Source organism: Corylus avellana, chromosome 7, assembly GCF_965113065.1.
Source record: "Corylus avellana chromosome 7, dhCorAvel1.hap1.2, whole genome shotgun sequence".
Taxonomy (NCBI): domain Eukaryota; kingdom Viridiplantae; phylum Streptophyta; class Magnoliopsida; order Fagales; family Betulaceae; genus Corylus; species Corylus avellana.
This window is the reverse complement of record NC_142496.1, coordinates 10,308,961-10,332,369: the sequence shown is the minus strand read 5'-3', so window position 1 is coordinate 10,332,369 and position 23,409 is coordinate 10,308,961. Positions and strand designations below refer to the sequence as shown.

The following is a 23,409-nucleotide window of genomic DNA, read 5'->3' as shown; positions in this document are numbered from 1 at the left end:
TTTTACATGAATTGCTGATGTGGCACATTTTCAAATGTCTATTATAACTAAGGTTGGCAATTTTGACACGACCCACGAACTCGACACAAAGTTATAGGATTTGGGTTTAATTTAAACGAGTTTGGATCATAATCATTTCAACCTGTTTATTTTTCATGTCTGGCAGGTAAACACGCTTCACCAGCGGGTGACCCTTGAGGGAAAATAAAAAAAAACCCTAAACTAAAGCCCAAGTATTATTATTATTACATTATTTTTCCTACTTTTCAATCAAATGGGTCGGGTTGGGTCGATACACCTTATAAGTAAATAGGTGTGCCAGATCGTGTAAACCCAACACGGCCTATTATTTTAAATGGGTCAAATGAGTCGTATCAAGTTACCCAACTATTTTTCGTATCGAGTTACATGGTTATTTTTCGTATCAAGTTATCCAATTATTTTTCGTGTCATGTCCATATTTTAGAGTTCAACCCGTTTATATAAACGGGTCGTGTTTGTGTTTAGGCTAATCAGGTGGCGGGTCACTCGGGTCGTATTCAGGTTGACCCACCAACCCATTTTGCCACCCCTAATTTACAACACAACGGCTGGATTTGAGAAATTGTAGGGAATCTCAATCCTTTGAGTAACAATTCATTGCTGTTTTATGAGCCAAGTAATCAGTCCAGAGAGCTTGGAAAATAATTGTCTCTTTACATACACTACATCTACAAATGAGGGGAGAAAGTGGGAAATCTGGTGCAATTAAAGCCGCCAAAACATAATGGGAATGCCAAAAAGTACATTATCCTCAAACTAGATGGTAGTATACAAGGGGTGCGAAACGTTAAGAACTACAAAATCAATCAGCAACTCTTTGATTTTACATGGAGATGCCCATTTAGGAGATGATACAATAAACTTTTCTGTCCCCATTTCCACCATAATGGTGCCACAGCCCGCCGTCTCTTTTTAATCCGATTCTCTGCACGTAAGAGAGAAAAAGGCTATTAGAAACTTTAAAATGACCCATTTTCAAATCCTACACAGGTTCTGCATTGCTATCGAGTTTCTCTTCGTTTTCTAGAAGAGGATCTAAATTTTGGATGAAAATACTCTATGCATTTAGAGGAATGGATAGAGAGAGATCCTCACTTTTGTTTTTCAGACAGTACATTCCCCATTGCGCCTGCAAATCCAAAAATCTGGATCCTAGAGTAGGCCAGAAGTTCATCTGAATCTTAAGGACTTCCAGAGCAGTTTGCGCGCCAGCTTTGGAAGGTAAAGCGTTATCCAAATTGCATCCAGGACTTTCACCCAGTAATACCTTTTCCAAGGAAAGCCAAGTCAGAAATAAATCGCATTAAATAAATAAAAGATAACAATGAGCTTGATTTTTCATTATTGCAGTGGTATAGAATAAATTGCCTCAAATGCTGGCAACTATGACATCCCAAACACCTAACACTAACATCAAAGCAATTTCTTGTTGGTGATAAGTTTTAAACAGATGAAACCAAGCAGATCTGTAACGCCCAAGTGGCTTCTATCTGGTCCGGGACCATTTAAATTTTACAATGTCGTCCCCAAACTTGACAGACTATTACAACATTAACCATCAACCGTCTGTCACTAAAAGTACGTGTAAATGCGCATGAAATAAGACACGTTTCCACCAAAACAGACATGACCCTCACATTGACCAAGCCAGATGCCATTTCCTACTGAAAGTGCCCCCAAGTCCAGCACATGACAAGAACGTCCATTGCATTTATAGGCCGGAATTGGAAGTTGGATTGGTAGGAAACATGTGAGGCTCACGTGTGTATGTTTCATTGGCTCAGATGATGTCTGACATATTTTCTGTCTACTCGTACTAATAAATGGTTCACATTTGTGGCATATGCAAAGTTTCCGGTTAACATTACTATAATATGATCAAGAGCCAAATAGAAACAAAATCAAAGTTGGATGATTTAAAATGTAGTTAAGCCTCACAAATAACACATTGCAGGTATTGGAAAAAATATTCACCTTAATCACTGCAGTAGCAGAAGATGATATTGAACGTAGATTATAGCTGCAACCAAATAGATTATTCAAGTTAACTCAAATGAAGTGCACGGGTGATGATAGTAAAACCAAGTATCAAAAAGGAGGGACTAGGGACAAACCCGCCCTCAAGAATAACAAGCAACTTTCCACTAGAGAGGGCATACAACATGTGAGTCATCTGTGCATATCCTGCAGGCGTAACCTATATAAAAACAAAAATTACTTTGTGATGCAAGGAACACAATAAGTTAAAACAATGTAACACTGACAAACTCAGGAGTGCTAACATCTAATTAAAACAAGCAAATGACACAAGCCATCCATTGCTCAAGTTTAACGTGACAGTAAATTTAAGCAGTGAGTTTTACCCTTTGGATGCAGCTCATTGCACAGTTTCACTAGAAACACCAAAGAGGCAACCAAAAGGTTCTGGCCACACTGCTTATCAAATTGAATAATCTAAAGTGAAATGACTACAAGCACAAAAATTCAGTCTGCCGATAAGAGAATCCTTACATCACAGCATCCTAGGGGATCACCCCTTGCAGCATCAAACCCAGCTGATATGATGGTGAAATCAGGAGCAAACTCAGAAGCTGCAAATTTTCCATTGGAAAACCATTAAATGAATTTCAGCTAATAATCAAGAGAAGAAGATTGCACTTGTTTCAAAATATGAAATTAATGTACTATACTAAACAGCAAAATACAAATATGAAAGTCCAATAAGCCTGTATCAAGTGAAAGCTCCATCTACCAGGAGAAGAATGGAAACTTAAAAAAGTATAAACAAGTATAATATGTCCTGGATAATTTCACTTTTATAAAAAAGAACAGAAAGAAAAATATTGCAAGCACAATTGATTGTGTCAGACATTCTGCATCTTAGCTTAAGCGAATTATATGAAAACATAAAAGGCAAACTGGTAATCATAGATTAAGAATCCAGAGCACTTTCAGACATCCTTTTGCCAAAATGTAATAACCACTGTTTGCACCTCAATCTTCCAGTCCAGACTTATCAAATAAATTGCTTTATTTAACAAATGTGTGGGTAATGTTGGGGGGGTGGAAGAACGGAAATTCCACGGTTCAAGTAAAAGCAAGAAGAAAATAGAGACAATAAATTGGTGTAAATCAAACGGACCGAACAGATTTTGCAGTTTGCAGGTACCAAAAATCTAAAGGAATCCAGATAACCATCAAAGCACATCCATGAAATCTATACTAAAGAGCATGATAATTCTGCCCCAGCCATTATCATGGTCCATTCACAAACCATCAATCAGTTTGTTCCATCTTTACCAAAATTTATTCTTCACTCCAAGGAGAGAAAGAGAGAGAGAGAAGAAACTATGATATAATCACCTATAGGAAGCACAATATGCTGAAAGGCAAAAATATAATCGTTATCGCCAACACCCCCACAACTCCATGGAATATTCACACAGTATCCTTCTGCCCCCATCGTACCAACCTGAAAAAGGTAAAAATATCATCTATGAACATTAGTTTTAGTTCACATACCTACTAAATAGCGTAATGAAATAATCAATAAAACAAAACTATAGCCATAAAACAATTAGCAGAGAATCGTAAATCTAGACAGAGCAAAGGACCAATAGGATTTGAGGGAAAAAGAACGATATACAAAATCCTGATTCATGCCAAGTTGCCAAAGGAATTTGTTGAAAACACAGGAATACTACTTAAATACTGGTTGCTTGATATGAATCTGTATTAAGGGTTAATCCATTTTACATACATCAATGTCATTTGAGGCATCCAACAACAGATGTAGGGAATTGAAATTTATTCACTAGAAGAAAAAGTTATTCAAGGGTATGTGCTACAGGTTACATGATTGCCCAAATAAATTTGGGAATACATGAGACTAGAGAATTTACAGAAGTGGCTCGATGAATTCATAGCTGTCTGTCAATATATTCATAATCTATCTAATATAACAATATAGTGATAATATATCTACTTTTATAAGAAACCATCAGCTTTCAACCTTTCACAGGCTTATGCTGTATGGCAGTTTGATGTTGCCATGCCCAATTTTTTTTTTTTATAAGTAATTGAGATATGATTAAAAGAATATGGGACCCCTGGGTACACATGAAGTATACTAAAAAAAAAACATCTAACTAGAAGAAAAGAAAAAGATTTAAGGAAATCATGGTAACTAACCATCAAAACAGAAACAACTGCAGTCGTCCAGAGATACAAAATAATGAATAACAAAGACTTAAGCTCCTCCAAAGTCCTCTCACGGTCCTCAAAACTTCTATCATTCACTTTTCTCCATTAACACCACAAAAGACACGAGGGCACCATCTTTTACATAGCATCACTCCAAGTGTTGCCAGCAGTTCACCAACAATCATACAAGTCAATAACTTGTCTAAGCATAACCCAAGACAGCCCAAAGAGACTAAAGAAAGCATTCCATAAGGCACCAACAACTTTAGAATGAAGGAGAAGATGGTCTAAGGACTCCCCATTTCTTTTACACATGCAAGACCTATCAACCACAATGGCATATTGCTTCCTAAGAATGTCCATGGCAAGGATCTTTCCTAAAACTGCCGACCAAGCAAAAAAGGCCGCCCTCAAAAGAGCCTTACTCCATCAAAACACTCTTCCAAGGGAAGAGAAAGCCATCATTACAACCCAAGACACTGTAGAAAGATCTAACATCGAACAACCCTCTCTTGGAGGGGGCCCACCAAAGATATCCACCTCCCAATCATGAGCCACTCTAGCAAAGCTTACGTTCTACTTATTTGAGCCATAAGAAAGCTCCAAGTGAGCCAATAGAGAAGCATTCTCAACGAAAGCAATACCATATAAATATGAAAAGGCTTCCTTTAGGTCCATATCCTCACACCACAGATCATGCCAAAATCTAACCTTGGAACCATCTCCCACTTTAAATATGGTATGACTTCAAATACTCCAGCCCCTCCTAATATTTTTCTATAACCCAACCCCATACACCTCAAGAGGCTCATTAAAACACCACTCACCCCACAAACTGCCAAACTTATAGTCCACAACAACTATCCACAAGGCCCCTCTCTCATGCACATAGCACCATAGCCATTTTCCTAAGAGAACACAATTGAAAATCAACACATTCCAAACCCCCAACCCTTCCTCAGAGATCGAAATACAAACCTTGGACCAGCTTGCCAAGTGATATTTGAACTCTTCACCTAGCCCACCCCATAAGAAATCTCGTTGAAGCTTCTCAATACAGTTTGCAAAGGTGCAAGGTGAGGGAAGAAAGACATGAAGTATATAGGCAAGTTGGAAGTGTGCTCTTAATAAGGGTAACCCTACCACCTTTCAACAAATACATCCTTTTTCAACTAGCCAAATGGCATCCTCTCTTTTCAATAACACCATTTCAAATAGACTAGGCCTTCTAGGAGGCCCCCAATGCAAGACCAAGGTACTTCATAGGCAAAGAAGAAAGCCCATAGCCCAGAATGCCAATCAATCCATTCACATTATCAACATTACTCACATGAACCAATTCCAATTTAGCCAAAATGATCTTCAAACCAAAGACAGCTTTGAAGCATAAAACTAAAGCACACAAATAGCAAAGGTGATCAGGCTTGGCCCCACAGCAAACCAAAGTCACCCTCAAACAGCATATATGATATGTTAGCCACACAAAAATGCCTGAACCTCACGGTCAAGCCTGAGAAAAAACCCCCATCATCATTAGTTGTAGAACAAAGAGAAAAGGCAACAAAGGATCTCCTTATCTCAAATCACGAGAACTACTGAAGAAACCAATTGGATTGCCATTCCAAAACGAAAAAGTGCACAAAAGAAATACAATGTGCTATCTTAGTGTGTCATTTCTCCCCAAAATCACACCTCCTCAACAAGTAAGAAATCACAATTGAGATGATCTTAGGCCTTCCCAATATTCAACTTGCACGGTGCCCTTAACTCACCAGATTTGATCTTGCTATTCAAACATTCATTAGCAATGAGCATTGAATCAAGGACTTCCCTACCTCTAACAAAAAAGCGTTCGGGGCTTCAAATCAATTTTCTCCATGACCCTTTTCAACCTGTTGGCTAGGACTTTAGCAATAATCTTGTAAACTCCACTCACAAGACTGATAGGACAAAAGTTCTCAAGATCAATGGCCCCAAAAATTTCTTCAAAATGAGGGTAATGAAAGCGGCACCGAAAGTTTTATGAAACTTGCTACTAACATGAAAATCATGGAACACCCCCCATGATATTTGCCTTGATCACCTCCCAACATACTTGGAAGAACGCCATAGAAAACCTATCAGGGTCTGGCACCTTCCCTCTGTTCATACCTTTCACACCATCAAGGACCCCACTCTCCTCAAATGGTCTCTCTATCCAAGAAGCCTCCTCCACATTAATGGAATCGAAATCAAAGCCATCCAACTTGGGACGCCAACTAAACTATTATGATAAAAGCTTGTGATAGAATTGCACAATGTGATCTTTGATTGCCAGTTGATCAAAAGATATTGAGCCATTGAGTGACGACGACTCAATAGAGTTGTTTCTCCTATTCGAGTTGGCTACCCGATGGAAAAACTTCATGCAATTATCACCCTCTTTTAACCAAAGAACCCAAGACTTTTGCCTCTAACTTATCTTCTCCAATTCCCCAGTGAAAAAGGTCTTCCTTAGTTTCTCTTCATCACCTAAGACTCTCACTTCCTCTAATCCATCAAGAACAAGCAACTCCTCCAAAAGAGTTTTTTTTTTTTTTTTGGGGGGGGGGGGGTGTTTGGGGGTGGGGGGTCTGGGGGATTCTACACCTGCTCATTCCAGGCTCTTAAATCAACTTTCAAGGCCTTAAGTTTAGGAGCCTAAATAAAGCTAGGGGAGCCTTGAAACCAATTAGATGACCACTACCTCACCTTGTCCACAAAACCATCGGCCTTAAGCCACATATTCTCAAACTTAAAGCATCTGTTGCCCCCTTGAATACCACCCAATCAAGAGGAATGGGGAAGTCCACTGAGCATAATATATTCATCCTTTTCTAAGATAAATCAAGGAACTTGGCTTCCCATTCCAGAGAAATAAGAAATTTATCAATTCTAGATCAAGAAGGGGACTCCCGGTTGTTGGACCACAAAAAACTCCCTCCTACAAGGGGAAGGTCCATGGGATCCTGCTCAGAGATAAAATTAGAGAATTAGCGGGACAAAAACGAACTATACCCAAACTTTCACTAGGAAAACGGGTGACATTAAAGTATCCCCCAATGCACCATGGCAGATTTCACCACACGCCAGCCATATCCTCCCATAAAAATCTTCTGCCACCATCTAAGTTGGGCCCATAAACCCCCGCAAAAGCCCAAGAGAACTCATCTTCGACATTTCTAAACAAGCAAGCAACAAAAAATTCCCCCCCATACTCTTCAATCTTCTCCACAATCCTCCAACCCGACATGAGCAAGAAACCACTAGACCCTCTAGAGGTTGAGTAGCACCAATCCACATGATGACACCCCTACAAATTACGCACAACATTGTTGGAAATGAGTTCCAAATTAAATCCTACAAACAAATAATATCCACCTTCCACTGTCTAAGCAAATTTTTGACTCTCAAACGCTTGTCACCCTCATTCAACCCTCTTACATTCCATGATAGCAACTTGGGCTTCATAAATAATCACCCGCAGCCCTCCCCTTGCCATTGTCACGGCTAGCGAAACCGCTATTTGCCTCAAAATTAATGGAGCAAGCAACCTTCTTAATTCTCTACAACTTTTTTTCCCCTTTTGAGCACAAGGTCAACACATGTTTAGTGAGGCTGGCTTCAATTGCTGTAAACAAGGCCAAAAGTTGTTCAAAATTCACACGAAAGCCCCACAATATGGCAAATTTCCTTCACTATATGCAAGACCCAATCAGAATGCATGGACTTTGTACAATTCTATTTGGCTATAGCCGAACAGGAACTTAATGGAGAGGTCTCCTCTTCAAAGAACAAGCCCACCTCCAAGCAGAGCAGGTTAACTGGAGCATCAGTACTGGCCACGACTCCCCCTACGCATCCAACCAACACAAAAGGAAGCAGGGCCTTTACCCTTCTCTGCCCTAGCACTGCCACCCTGCTCCACTAAAAGGGGAGGGAGGAGGGAAGGGAAGAGTGGGGAGGGGGGGGGTCTTTTAGAGCATTCGAATCAACAAGGTTCCTTGATGCTATTAGCCCTCCTCACACTATGCCAACGACACCAGAGTCGGGATGCCCGAGCCCCTGCCCAACCAGCATTGCACCTTCCTAGCAGCAAAATGGCATGAAAACGTTAGGGAATGAGGCGGAGATATGATTCCAACCTAATCACCTCACCAACTAGGTTCCCCTATGCCAGTTGCTCTCATTGGATCATGACAACGTCTCCAGAAGGACCCCCGACGAGGTCCAAATCGGGGATAGGACTACTGGCGAATTATGGGCAGATCGTGTTACCCTCCCCACATGGCAACGAATCCAAACCATCCCCGCTTGGGCGACCCAACAAAGGGCCTCTAGGTTGTGGGTGATGGGCACTCAAGCCTGTCTCCACAGCCCAGCCCAAAGGATGTGGCCCAAAGCCTTTCTCTAAGCCCATACCTTTCAATTCCCACTTAACCGATCTGGCTTTGAGCTTCAAAAGGTTGGCCCATGGAAAAGGGCCAAACACCCCTTTACCTTTTGAAGCTTGGCAGGATGCGGGCTTGAGCTGCAGGCCTTTAAACCAAGGTTAAAATGGGCCACAAGAGTTGGGCCAAGGCTACAAGCATTTGAAAGGCTCTTGGAAAGGCTCAAAACAGAAGGGTTAGGAATGGGCTCGGCCGACAGATCCAACTCAAGCAACAGCCTAGGACCTAAGCCAACAAGGCCCAGCCCGAGTCAACCCACTCGAAGCATTAGTCAACTTCTACTTTCAGACGTTCCAACATTTTTCCAAGAGCCCACAAATCTAGACTTTCACCAAAATGGTTCCTTGAGAAAACTCCGCCCTCAAACAAAGAACCACACACAATTTTATCAGTCACCTATCCCTTCAGCAAAAAGTGCCTTTTCCAAGATGACCATAGGCAATGGAGGCATCATCGGACGCCACTTCAAGGCCTCCACAATGGACCTAAACCCATCCACCTTCTTTGGTGACGACACTGCCTACGCCAACGCACTGCCACCCAAATTAGACATCTTCCTCAAGGTCGCCAATGAAGCACTACCAGCCAAACTGTCGTAAGACTCTCTCATCCAGGTATCACTCGACGTGGTCTAGGTATACGCCAAACAGCAAAGATTCACCATTGGGCCATCATGGAAAAAGAGCTACGCTCCCCTTGCCAAAAGGCCTACCAAAAATTCAACCATCTTCCTGAGCTCCAAAGCACATCTTCTCCAGCCACGCTCATCCTGTCCCTCCAAGAAAAAAATGAACCCACACCTCCACCACGTTTGTACTCCACTGCCAAATACTAGTCAGATTTGTTTGCACATCTCTGTGCTCAGAAAAGATTGTTCCCATCCCTCGGCGACTTTACGAACTCGCACGTCACCTCACCCTTGACCAACTTCACCATTGACAACAGCCAAACCACATTCATCTTGCCTACATACATTGCCCGAGGTACCCCTCAGCGCCTAAAGCCCCTTCTGCAACCGAGAGCTCATACACTTTGTTCACAACGCCAAACCAACTCAAAAACCCCATCATACCAAATTATTAAAGAGAACCTAAATAAAAGAAAATGAAAATCCAGCAATTGAATCTCATACAGGAACATATACTAAAAACTTTTTTTTGATAAGTAATGATGATATATAAAAGAGCGCAGAGGGGCGCAACCCATATACACGGGAACATATACTAAAAACTATTGGACTTAAGTGAACCTAGTGACACTTTCTTCTAAAAAAATTAAGAATGGTTGTTTTCTTTTTCATTAGAGTACTAGCAACAAACACCCAATGATTTTCCCTAAATTTAGGGAATCAAACTACTTTTTGTCAATTAAATACTTTCTTTTTTTTATTCTTTACACTTTACTTTATTATATGAGAGGAGAGAGGAGAGAGTACGGTTATTTTAGGATTATAATAAACCATTGGGTAGTACTATAGCTACCCAATGGTTTAGGGAAGCTGTAGGGTGTCTGTTGCAGGTGCTTTTGTAATTTTTTTTTTTAATTTTCCCTATAATATAAGGAAGGGAACAAGCTATAGTATGTATATTGCTAGTGCTCTTAATCGATTATATATTATCTTTAAACATGAATGATTTACACTTGAGAGCTTGCATGCATCCACGCAATTGTGCACTACCATGCCCAAATAATCAACACATTCAACGAATTCAGAGTAAACTAGATATTCATGTAAAAATAAATAATTTCAAATACGAATAATACGTAGGACGTAAAAGGGTTGGAAAAACACATAATCATTAAGGAAAAATAAGTGACCCCAGTATACTGTACTTTTTTTCTCTCTCCAACAAAGAACATCACATTCACATAAAATTGTGATTAAAAAAAATAATAATAGTAAGTCCCCTAGCTAAGTTGGCAAGCAAGAGACGTCTATTTGTTTCTGAAAAAATATAAGCAATCAAATACCTCAAGTGCAGCTCCAGTACCAGGATAGAACTTTCCTCCCTCATGTCTATGCAACGATATATACAAGACCTACAAAGTTGACCCAACTCATCAGCACTAAAAAGTAATTAATAAATAACCAGTACAAACACGTGAAGTATTCCAATAAAAAAAATTCAATAAAAGCATTAATTTAAAAAAAAATAAAAAAATAAAAATGTAATCAAAATTTCATTAAAGGGCAAAAAGTGCTACTCAAATACACAGGGAGTATACACGAGAAGTGGAAGAGGGCAATTAGTAAAGTGCATATTTCTTAATCTTATAATACACTTTTTATCCAATATCCCATCACTAGGACATTTTCTAGTTAAAAAGATATATCTACTTTTGTAATATCAAGTGGTAAGAGCATTGGTCTTTGTGGTAGTCCATGAGGTCTAAGGTTCGAGTCCCCTTTAGTGCAAACAATTCTTTGGGGCCAGCCCACCTGCGAAGTCGGAGTATTACCCGATCTGTGTGAAGGGAGCGCTTTATACGAGTTCGAGGTTTACCTAATAGGGGTGGGTACACGAAGTGGCCTTGCCTTGGAAGGGTTCCTTGTTATCAAAAAAACTATTGCCCAAGTAAAAAAAGTTTCCTAATAGATATAACGCACTAGAGTCAATTGGCTTACGCTTCATCCCAACTTCATAAGTGACATCACTGACTCCATAAAAATCATTTCATTGAAAATAAGTAGTGCATTAAAAAGTTGATGTGCATAGTGAGATGAAACTCAATTATTACAAATCTCACCGATTTGTTCTGGTCAAATATTTCCTGTGTGCCATTTCCATGGTGAACATCCTGCAGGGATAGGGACAAAAAAAATCAGCATGCAGTTTAATTGCATAGCACTTACCAAATTCAACAGCTGACTAGAAAGTTGAAAGAATAAAAGAATCACACAAATAATGCACTTAGAGTATGGTCATAAGAAGCGTAATAAAAAAGCATCGTGTATACATTACCCAATCAACAATAAGCACTTTCTTAGCCCCTGCAACCTGAACTGCTAATGCAGCAACGGCTGCATTATTGTGGAGGCAAAACCCCATGGCATGTCTTACACCAGCATGATGACCAGGAGGCCGAACCTGACTCATACAAAATAATTAACTTAAAGAAGAATAGAGTTTGCAAGAGTTCCCTGAAACTTCAATAACACTTAAAGAGCCCATATTTAAGTTATAGATTTGTCATACCAGAGCAAACCCATTTTTGGCACGCCCAGAAAAAATTTCTGTAGCAAGATCAGCACACAAACCTGCTGCAAGCCTAGCAGCACGTGCTGAATGCTCATTGGCATATGTGTCAGGAGTGAAATAACTGCAACCATATATAATTAATCAACCAAAAGCCCAATCTCCTGTCAAGATCTGTTATCTTGTATTTAATAAAAACCTATGGCATTTGATGTATTTTATTCCAGATATTTTCCATGAAGCGGGGGAGTGGGGAGGAAGATCACTAACTGCAAGGGTTTTTGAATCTTTTGTGTAGATATCACAACAGGGTTCAAATCAAGGGTTTTTATTTGCTTTTATGCTTCCCCAGATATATGATTCCTTTTCCATGGGAATTATTACTATATCAGCTTTCTTTACTCTTATCTATATCTTTTATCTAAATAAAAGTAGCATGCCTTATAAACTTCCACAGTGCCTTAAATTTATGCTCGATCTGCTAGGATTCTATCATTTAAAAAAATAAATAAATAAATAAATAAAAATAAAAATAAAAAATTGCACGCTTGTATCATCATAAGAGCATGTGAACTAGGCCAGTATGCTAACTTAAATCTTCACAGCCTTTCTGAGTACCAATAGTGCAAGCCTTTGTGTGTGTGGACACACAAGCAAAAAAATGCACAAGAACCAGAAGCAAAAGGGTATGAGAGAGAATTGAGAGCCTGCAGAGATTAACATACCTAGAGAGAATATGGCTTGTCAGTTCAACAGTTTCAATATGCTCCAAGGAATGGACCTTTAATTCCAAAATGCAAAACCAATAACTAAAAGGAATTAGAATTTATTTCATAAACTAAAATATAATGTTTATGTTTCATTTCAAAATAACCGAAAATGAATTGGTTAATAAGTCTGATTATCATTATTATCATGGCAGCACAAAAGAGGCCTTTCAAGTCAGATCAAACCATAAAACTGTAGACATTCCACGAATTCAAAGATCATGTAAAACACTTGTTCATTTGTCCCACAAATTTCCAGACAACGATTTCAAATAAACATCTCTGATACCATCCGCAGATATAATTGACAGCGGACAATAACTTGACCCTCGCATGCCTTCAAGATACTCAGATGTCACTTACCATCTGAAGTTCTTCTTTTGTAATTTCTCTAGCAGAAATAGGATAGCATCTTCCAGGAAATATACCTGCACAAGTTAACATTTGTCAGTGCTTAACAATCTGATGAAGGATTAATAACCAGTGCTAACTTACTGACCAGCAGTAGGTACAATGAAGTTTCATAATTATCAAATGTCAACTTTAATTAAAATCCCTAATTCAATGACAAAATTTGCAAAACAGGTAAATACCAGCTGTAGCAAGGCTAGCAGCAATAGCACGGAGACGATCAGGTCTTTCTGGATGTGGATGTGACTTCATTTCAACCTACTCTAGCATAGCAAACACCAAAAAAAGGAATGTAAATTTGCACATAAGCAGCAATAAGCAGTGTTCTGCAACTGCAAGACCTACATCACAAATTATTTGGATGGTATGCGAGCTGAAATCACAAGAGAAAAATGTAGCTCATTGAAGTTATTTCTGATCAATTGTGCAGACAAGGAATTAACTTGAAATTCGGAAACAGCGGAATTTGAAAATTCCTGCTATTCTGTTACTGTAGAACTTATTTTTTGGGGAGCTTGGCTTTAAGGAACATAGAATTCCATGAGGGAAATAAAAAACAAAGAAAAAAAAAAAAAAAAAAAAAAGGAAAAGAAAAAGAAGACTTCCTAGCCAGAGGTAATGACTTAACCAAGATGGAATATAACCAATTTGCTCCAAAATAATTGCACGTTGAATATCAAGACCTGACATAGTAGTTGGGTTTTGAGATCCATACCCAAATCTGTAGCACTGCCTTGCTCTACACCATATTTTACAAATTACTGTGTACCATGTTTCATTCTTCAACTCATACATCCATCCAACCCAGCACACACCATTATTGCACAAAAAACTGGAAAACATCATTGCCCGGAACAATCAATTATGTACAACATAAAACCAATTGCAATATCATGTCTATGGTCACACAAAAATCACAATTCTAAGTCCCAAATTTACATTTTCCAATGGCTTCAAATCATGCATGCAGTGATTGTTGATTACAAGTGTGCAAGTCAACAGATACTTGAATCATTTCATGAAAGGCCTGACACCAAGTGGAGAAGGCACTAATAAGGAGTGGATATTCATTGAAAATTGACATTTCCATCAATTGTACAACTAGAAGTTAGTTCTTTTTTTTATGATAGGAACCCCTCTAGGCAAAGCCACTTTGTGTATCCACCCCTGTCACGCCAACAACCCCGTATCCATGCAAAGCACCCCCTCCATACAGATTGGGTAAGACTCCGACTTCACCGGCGAGCATAACCCCAATGAATTATTTGCACCCAAGGGAATTCAAACCTTAAACCTGATAGGGATTCCTCCATTGCACTCCTCTATTCCAGGTACATATTACTTTACTTATCAAAAGATATCATTAAAAGTATAAAATGCTCCCAAATATACGAGAATACAACAGAAGCCAGAAACTAATAGGAGCAAAAAAAAACAAGAAATGCATGAAAACTAATTACCAAAGGAGAAACAAAAGCAGTTGTCCAAAGATACAGGGTGTTGAAAAATAAATAGTTAATCTCCTCCAAAGTTCTCTCTTTATCCTCAAAACTCCTATTATTTATTTCCCTCCAAAGATACCACAAAAAGCACGAAGGTACCATCTTCCATACAGCAACATTTCGAGTGTTGCCGGCAGTCCACAAACAAGCATACAAATCGACTACTCATCTAAGAATAACCCAAAACAGACCAAACCAACTAAAGAAAACACTTCGAATAGCACAAGCAAGCACACAACGGAGAAGATGATTCATACTCCCCATTCTTTTTGCATATACAACACCTATAAACCACCATGAGGCACCGCTTCCGAAGATTGTCTATTGTAAGGATCTTTCATAGGGCCACCGACCAAGCAGAAAAGGTCACCCCCAATGGAACCTTAGTCCGCCAAACACTCTTCCAGGGGAATCAAAAACCGTCATTACAAGTCATGACATTATAAAAATATTTGACACCAAACAACCCTCTTTAGGAATGAACTTACCACAACTTTTCCTTGCCTTCCCGACTCACTCTCCCTAAATACAACACCCGAAAGAACAAGCCAAATAATCCATCTCCCAATAGTGAGCCACTCTAGCAAAGCTCACGTTCCACTAAATGAAACCTCCAGGAAATTCCATGCAATCCACAACAAAAGCATCATTTGTACATGCAATACCAAATAAACACTAAAAGGCTTATTTAAAAGTCATATCCCTACACCCCAGATCATGTCAGAATATAACCTTAACGCCCTCTTTTTTTTTATGATGAGGAACCCCTTCAAGGCAGGGCCTCTTCATGTACACACTCCTGTCGGGTAAACCTCAGACTTGTGCAAAGCGCCCCTTCCACACGGATTGGGTAATACTCTAACTTTGCCCGTGGGCTGGCCCTAAAGAATTGTTTACACCCAAGGGTATTCGAACCCTAGACTTGATGGAAATACCACCAAGACCAAGGCCCACTTGAGCCAACCCCTTGGAGTGACCTTGAAGGCCATCTCCCACCTCAAATCTAGTATGACTTGTAAACTTCTCCCAACCCCTCATAATATTCTTCCATATCCCCACCCCATACGCCCCAACAGGCTTTTTCTAGAGCACAAACCTCCCCATGAACTCCCATAATTAGTGTCCACCACCACTCTCCACCAAGCCTCTTTCTCAAGCCCATAGCACCAAAGCCATTTACCTACGAGACCATGATTGAACCTCAACAAGTTTCTAATCTCCAACCCTTCCTCAAAGATCAGCATCCACACCAAAGATCATATCACCAAGTGATATTTGAACTCTTCGCCTAGCCCACCCCATAAAAAATCATGTTGAAGCTTCTCTATACAGTTTGCAACATTCATGAGGATAGGAAAGAGGGTCATAAAGCATGTAGGTAGATTGAAAAGGGTGCTCTTAATAAGGGAAAGCCTACCACCTTAGATAGACACAACCTTGTCCAACAAGTCAACAAATGTTCTATCTTTTCAATAACACCATCCCAAATATGCTTCGTCTTATGGGAAGCCGCCAACGGAAGACCAAGATATTTCAAAGGCAAAGATGCAACCCCACAACCCAAAATCCCAACCAACTCAGACACATTATCAACATTTCCAACAAGAACCAATTTCGACTTGGCTAAGTTTGTCTTCAAACCTAACACAGATTCAAAGCATAAGAATAAGCCTCATATATTAAGGGTAGGGCTGCCAATTTTGACACGACCCGCGAACCCGACATGAACACAACACGAAGTTAGCAGGTATTGGGTTTTGGCTTATCGGGTTCGGGTCTTAATCGGGTCTACCTGATTAAGACCTGGCTAAATTCGTGTCTGGCGGGTCAACCCGGCAAGTCCACAGGTCGACCCACCAGACACGTTTAAATTAACGGGTCCAGACCCGGGTGACCCGCCAAACCCGTCACCCATTTAAATTATAAAAAAAAAAAATCCCCAAGCGTGTAAGTGTTGTAACCCGGACCCGATAATGGTATAACCCTAAAAGTCCTAATTCCTAAACATACTCTCACGACTCACCCCACTACCCTAGCAGGCAGCAGCCGCCAGCCACCCCCCCCCCCCACCCAAACCGGCGACGCCGAACGACCGGACTGTCTCTCCTCTCTCCCTCTCGGCTCTACCGCTATCTCCCTCGGACCCTCTCTCATCTAAAAAGTGTGGTTTACACACCCTTGCAGCCGCCAGCTCCCCCCACCCAAACCGGCGACCGAACTGTCGCTACGCTATTAAGGTTACAACACTTTTCTCATTCACTTTGTTTCCCATAATTTCGTTTCAATTTTCTCTCTATTTCTCTATCTATCTACCTATCTATCTATATCTATCTCTCTGTTTGGTTGCCGAGAAATCTGACATTGGTTTAGAAAATGTGAGGGAAAAACTGGGTTTCTGCAAATCCGAGGGGTTTGCGTTTAATTTTTGGATTTGACCTGTTTTAAGATCTGTGGGGTTTGACGATCTCCAAAGCCATCATTGTTTGTGTCTTATGAGTTTGTTGGTGTTTCTTTGTATGGGTTTCTTAGATTAAGTTTGGAGTTGTTTGCTTCGAGTGAGTAGCTTCTGTTTGGTTGCTGAGGAAAAAAGTGGGAAGTAAAAGGACACAGGAATTTTTTTTTCTGTTGGTGTTTCTTTGTATGGGTCGGGTCGTGTCTACCCAATCGTACCCGATTGTGTTAAACAGGTCGGGTCGGGTTACTCGGATATTTTCTATGTCATAATCGTGTCAGACCCGTTAACCCAATTAGCTAAACGGGTCGCGTTCGTGTCTTGGGTAATCGAGTCGCGGGTCCTAATCGGGTCTACCCAATTACCCGTTTTGTCACCCCTAATTAACGGTCTTTTTGGGATTGCGTTTGAGGGGCCTAAAAATGCTTTTAACACTCAAAAAGTTCGTTTGAAGAAAAAAAGTATTTGTTTGGTAAAAAAAATTAAAAGCGCTTTTTAAGGGTCCAAAAAGCCTAAAAATGGCCAAAACATACTTTTGGCCAAAGCTTAAAAATGAGGCTTTTGCCCAAAAGCTCTTTTTGACTTAAAAGCTCTATTTTTCAAACGCAATCTCAAACAGACTCTAAGTAGCTGATTAGGGTAGACCTCACAAAAAATCAAGGTATCATCAGCAAACAAAAGGTGAGAGATGTTAATCCCTATCTCCATAGAGAAGCCTAACAACAAACCTCCACTTGAAGTAGCAGAGATCAACCTACCCAATGCCTTCATGACAATGACAAACAACAAAGGAGACAAAAGGTCCCCTTGCCTTGAGCCACGAGAGATGCTAAAAAAGCCAATGGAAGAGTCATTCACCAACATCGAGAAGCGGGCCAAGGAAATACAAAGAGCTATCCAAGAGCACCACCCAAACCCACACCTCAGCATATACAATAGAAAATCTAAATTTTTTTTTTTTTTTTTTATAAGTAATAATGCATTAAAGAGCGCAGAGGAGCGTAACCCAAGTACACAGGTAGTATACAAGAAAGCGACTAAGTAGGGGAGAAGGAAAAAGAGAACATAAAAAGAAAATCAGGAAAATTAATTACTAAAGGAGCAAGCCAGCCTGCAATCCATGTGAAAAGCGTGTACAAAAAGAAATGAACAAGGTCCTTAAGTTTCCTCAACAAATCCTCAAAGCATCTCGCATTCCTTTCCTTCCAGAGGCACCATAAGAGACAAAGGGGAGCCATCTTCCATACCACGGCACTATGGGTTCTTCCGCCCGACCACCAACTAGCAAACATCTCCTTGACGCTTCTAGGCATAACCCAACTCATGTTAAAACGAGCGAAGATAACATCCCACAACTTGCGTGCAACCTCACAATGAAGAAAGAGATGATCCACGGACTCCCCATCCAACTCACACATACAACATCGATTAATCACAACGATACCTCTTTACCGAACATTGTCCAAAGTGAGAGATTTCCCAAGGGCGGCCGACCACGCAAAAAATGCCACTCTCAAAGGAGCCTTGGTGCGCCAAATACTTTTCCAAGGGAAGTGGTTAGGCTCTTTAAAGGCAAGCATCCTATAAAAAGATCATACCTCAAACTTCCCTTTTCTCGAAAGGATCCACCACATCCGATCCTCCCCTTCCCCACTAAGCGAAACCGAATACAAGAGCGAGAAGAAAGAGGCTAAAACCATCTCCTCCCAGTCATGAATACTACGAGTAAAAGTAACATTCCAGTGAACCATGCCATTTACGCACTCTAGGATATCCGCGATGGAAGCATCCTTATTGCTAGCAATATTAAAAAGGCCTGGAAAAGCATCCTTAAGGGGCATCTCGCCACACCATAAATCCTCCCAAAATTTGACTTCCCCCCCCCCCCCCCCCCGAACCAGGATCCAATCTAAAGTGGCACTGAAACGACCTCCAACCCCTACAAATGTGTTTCCATAAACCCCACCCCATGCGTTCCACGAGGGACTTTAGTACGCCAACCACCCCAAAGCACCCCATACTTTGCCACCAAGCTTCTTCCTCATTAGCAAATCTCCATAACCATTTCCCCAAAAGAGCTTGATTAAAAAGACACAAACTCCGAATCCCTAGACCACCCTCAGCAATCGGAGAACAGACCTCGTGCCAACAGACCAAATGGAACTTAGGCTCTTCCTTGAACAACCCCCCCCCCCCCCCCCATTACAATAGAAAATCCAAATTAACATGATTATATGTTTTTTTTAAGTCCATTTTACAAATAACCCCTAGAACTCTTGATCTTAATCCCAGACTTCCCAATTACATATTGCATCCCTTAAACTTCCTCAAATTGCAAAGAAAAGCTCCTGTGGTTCATTTGGATGGAAGTATTTGAAGATAAGGGTTTGAATTTTAGTTTTTAATTTAAATGGCTTGAATAAAATTGGAAATGTAAAATTTTTTTCTATTGATGATATTCATGGATGGATTTAATCCTTATTAATATGTGGATTGAAAATGATAAGATGTAATTTCAAATTAATAATACAGCTGCTTTTATTGGAGCAAAATCCTCAAAGCTGAAATGAATCATGTGTTGTTAAAATTCATATCACACAATTTACAATAATTTTTTTTTTTTTTTATGACGGGGAACCCTCCAAGGAGGCGTTACTTTGTGTACCCACCCCTATCAAGCAAACCTTGGACCCGTGCAAAGCACCCCCTCCACACAGATCGGGTAAAACTCCGGCTTTTCAAGTTGACCTAGCCCCAAGAACCTTAGACGTGATAGGAATGCCACTAAGACCAATGCCCTTACCAGTTGAGCCAACCCTTTGGGGTTACAATTTATATTAGTAATTAATCTTCACTTCCCTCGATTTAAATTCTAATATTATTTCTACAATATAATTGATAGAAAAAAAAATAACCAATGTAGGCTAGGTTTTTCCTAGAGCAAACTGTAGATTAGACAAAACAAAACTTGAACCATATCATAAAATATTGAACAAATGAATGCATTATTTTTTTTTTTTTTTTTTTTTTAAAGTAATGAAAACTTTATTGAAAAAGGGTGACAAATGAATGCATTATTATTTTATACACACACACACACATTGCTGATAGAAATTCAAATTTTTCATTTCATATTCAAGATACCTTAATGTACAAGGATATAAAAGCACAACATAGCACATATGATTGTGAAGTCAAAGCAATAAACACAGAGGAAAACAAAAGCTTTATACATGAGAAAATCTAAGCAACATAAAGAGGTTGAAGGAGAAATGTAGAAAAGCAGCACCATACTTCTGAGTGTAGCAACATTCTCTCATCAAAACCTACTGCCGTGGAACTATTCGAGGTTTGAATTTGGGAGCCCAAGTCTACATAAACAGACAAAATCATTATGGCCACACCAAAAAAGGTTGTGCTAGATGGTAATATACTCGATCTCAATTAATGTACAAGAATAACCAGGAAAAGAAACTAAATTACTAAGAGTCTGTAATGCAGAATAAAAATATTGTTGCACATGACAATATCTAACATAAAATCCGCCTCCCATGCTTTCGCTAAAATGTAAAAAGCAAATAAAAAGGTTATGCCAAGTGATTCAATATAAATGTGTGATATTGTAACATGTTAAAGATGAGATCAAGAAGAGAGAGCTCATTTATTTGCATTTTTAAGAGACTTAAAAGTTTTTCAGCAAGTCCATCCAACTAGTATAGTCGATTTGCTTGATATAAGCTTGAATTACAAGAGGCCTGAACAAGTACCAAATCTGCAAATTGGTACCAACAGATTCTTCTCACTCAGGATTGATCGCTTGTACTAGAACCTTAAATGAATGAACATCAAGTAACTTCAAAAGGACTACGGAAAATGGAGGCTTAAGAAAATTTAATAAAAAAATGAGAAAAAAAAAAATCAGTAAAAATCTGTCTGCATTTGGAGAAAGACACCGACTCACTGGTAAAATAATAGCTTGATACAGAATGATAAAATATGACTGCCGATATTGAGTATCAAATCAAATGGTTATTCATCTTCAATACATTGAGAAGGATGGTGAACCATAAAAAATAGTCCAGGCATTTGAAACTTCGAAGATTTGAAATGGGGATCAAATATCAGTGTTAAACGCCCATGTAGAAAACCCTCAGATATTCATGAGCACTCTAAACTCTAAATCTCATTGCCCATACCCTCTCAAATTTCTTTTTCATTATTTTCTACTGGATTTACAAAATCCATAGGCATGCTCAATATTGCAAGATGACAAAATAATATGATAATTTCCCCATTACAGAGTGAGGCACCCTTCTTGATGCTGTTTACAGTGAGAATGTTGATTATGGAGTAAAATAAATGAAAACCGGTGGACCATGCGTAGTCTTTATGATGTGAACTAAATGATGGTACCTATGTTGATATGCCACTGCTGCAGAGCATGTAAGCCACATAGTAAGCAAGATTTTAAACTATTCCAACAAGTTTTTCCAACTTTTATTTCAGCAAAATTATCACCTCATGTAAATATAGTAGTGATTACCCATATAAAGGGCCTTAGCACACCAACGACCACCCAAACAACTACAGAATAAGAAACACTACACCTGCATGATTCTAATTATAGGTAAGCGAAATAATGCCACAAGAACACCGTAAAGTCAACACAAAATCAGCTACCAATTTGAGTGCATTAGATTACTTCTAAGAAACCAATGGCCTTTATGATAAGATTGGCTGAAAGGAAATAAGAAGCCTCATACATAAGATTTCTTACCAAAAACATTTGCAAGTCAATGATAACCATATGAAACAAACCAAAGAGCCAATCATTGTACCCACCTTTGTGTCCTTTAGTTTCATATTCAACTTCTATAGGGCCTACATCATTTGAAAAGGGAGATGCAAAATACCCATGTCTTAGAATTCCGGATTCTTTATGTTCCCCACAGATCTGCATGGAAAAGATAGCAGTAAACCCTTTCACCCACCACTATAAAAACAGTAACAAAATGAGGAATCATATCTCTAAAACTTTTATTTTGTGGCAAGTTAAACCTAACTCACTCACTCAAAATAAGTTCTCTACATTGCACAAGAACCAAACAAAAGATAAATATCTAAATTTTCAACTACGACGAAGTAAAGAAATTTAGCAACCTTTACTCTTCACCCGGCAACAAAAATAAAATAAAATAAAGATAAGAACAATATCAAGAAAGAAGCATAAAAGCATAAACATACATCACAACGGGTAACGTCATCAAGGTTAACCATAGTGCAATTGGTGCAGAACCACTTCACAGTTTCTACATGCTCTTGTGCGGGCTCCCAGTCACCATCGTCATCGTCATCTTCATCAAAGAGGCCTTGATTGTTATACATATCTTGGAAAGTCATTTCCTTTTGCTGCTTTGCCTTTCTCTGCAGTGCCATTTGTGAAGTGCGTTGCAGTTGAGGGGGCTCCCAGTCACCATCGTCATCTTCGTCTTCATCAAAGAGGCCTTGATTGTTATACATATCTTGGAAAGTCATTTCCTTCTGCTGCTTTGCCTTTTTCTGCAGTGCCATTTGTGAAATGTGCGATCGACCATATATACAGAAGCCATTGAAGCAATGAATCACGTAAAAGAAAACCATAAATTTCTTGACTATAAAGAAAACCATAAATTTCTTGAATATAAAGAAAACCATAAATTTCTTGAATCTTCAAGTGTTCCACTTACGCGAATAACATCAGAAACTTCTCCACCATTTTCATCAGGACAGGGTCTAGCACTGGCTCCTTCAGACCCCAAGTTCGCACATCTTCTTCCATTGATTGCTTGATGTGGGGTTTGGTCACTCTTCTTGTGGTGACTGTTCTCAGCCTCCCCGTTTGCCAAACGACTCATTTGAAGCCTCTCTGTTGCCATGATGAGTTGAGAGCTCACATGGAGAACCATTGCTTCATCCTTGACATCCCAATCATCAGCCAATTCTGTTAAAAACAATGCAGAACAAAAAGAAAAGGCAAGGGATGGGAAAACCCTAATTATAAAATAAATACGAGCATTTCTATGGAAAAAGAAAAATTATCGACAGACCAATTGGGAGCAATGTGAAATGAGAAAGACGATGAATTTCGAGAAATTTAGTGGACAAAGAAGGTGAATGTTACCTGGAACTGGGAGTGGGGCAATCGGGAAGGGTTTCTTCCGATGCAGAGAGAAAGGGGAAGACTGAAGATTGCGACATGCGACCTACAGGGATTTAGCAATTTTACTCGCAAAAAAAATAAAAATAAAAATAAAAAATTATGGGAGGTTTCACTTCTTGCGCTCGTGCCCTTTGTCTTTTAGAAAATTCATAATTAACACCTAAGTT

General features: G+C 39.5%; 1 protein-coding gene across 2 annotated transcripts; it reads right to left on the bottom strand.

Annotated features, from left to right (window-relative positions):
• Nucleotides 1-604: 604 nt before the first annotated feature.
• On the bottom strand, nucleotides 605-23,303 carry HDA15 (histone deacetylase 15). Of its 2 annotated transcripts, none has more exons than XM_059596967.2 (18): nucleotides 23,204-23,303; nucleotides 22,770-23,023; nucleotides 22,288-22,602; nucleotides 21,886-21,997; nucleotides 20,338-20,414; nucleotides 13,272-13,347; nucleotides 13,042-13,106; nucleotides 12,637-12,692; nucleotides 11,912-12,035; nucleotides 11,678-11,803; nucleotides 11,463-11,513; nucleotides 10,686-10,754; nucleotides 3,406-3,514; nucleotides 2,554-2,633; nucleotides 2,157-2,239; nucleotides 2,017-2,062; nucleotides 1,138-1,309; nucleotides 605-967 (listed from the first exon to the last, which is right to left on the bottom strand). In XM_059596967.2, the coding sequence occupies exons 2-18, from the start codon at nucleotides 22,986-22,988 to the stop codon at nucleotides 849-851; spliced, it is 1,899 nt and encodes a 632-aa protein (XP_059452950.2). In that variant the 5' UTR covers nucleotides 22,989-23,023; nucleotides 23,204-23,303; the 3' UTR covers nucleotides 605-848. The 2 variants fall into 2 exon arrangements, with proteins under 2 accessions (XP_059452950.2, XP_059452951.2); XM_059596968.2 differs by having other exon boundaries at nucleotides 22,770-22,997; nucleotides 23,204-23,296.
• Between the last annotated feature and the right edge of the window lie 106 nt (nucleotides 23,304-23,409).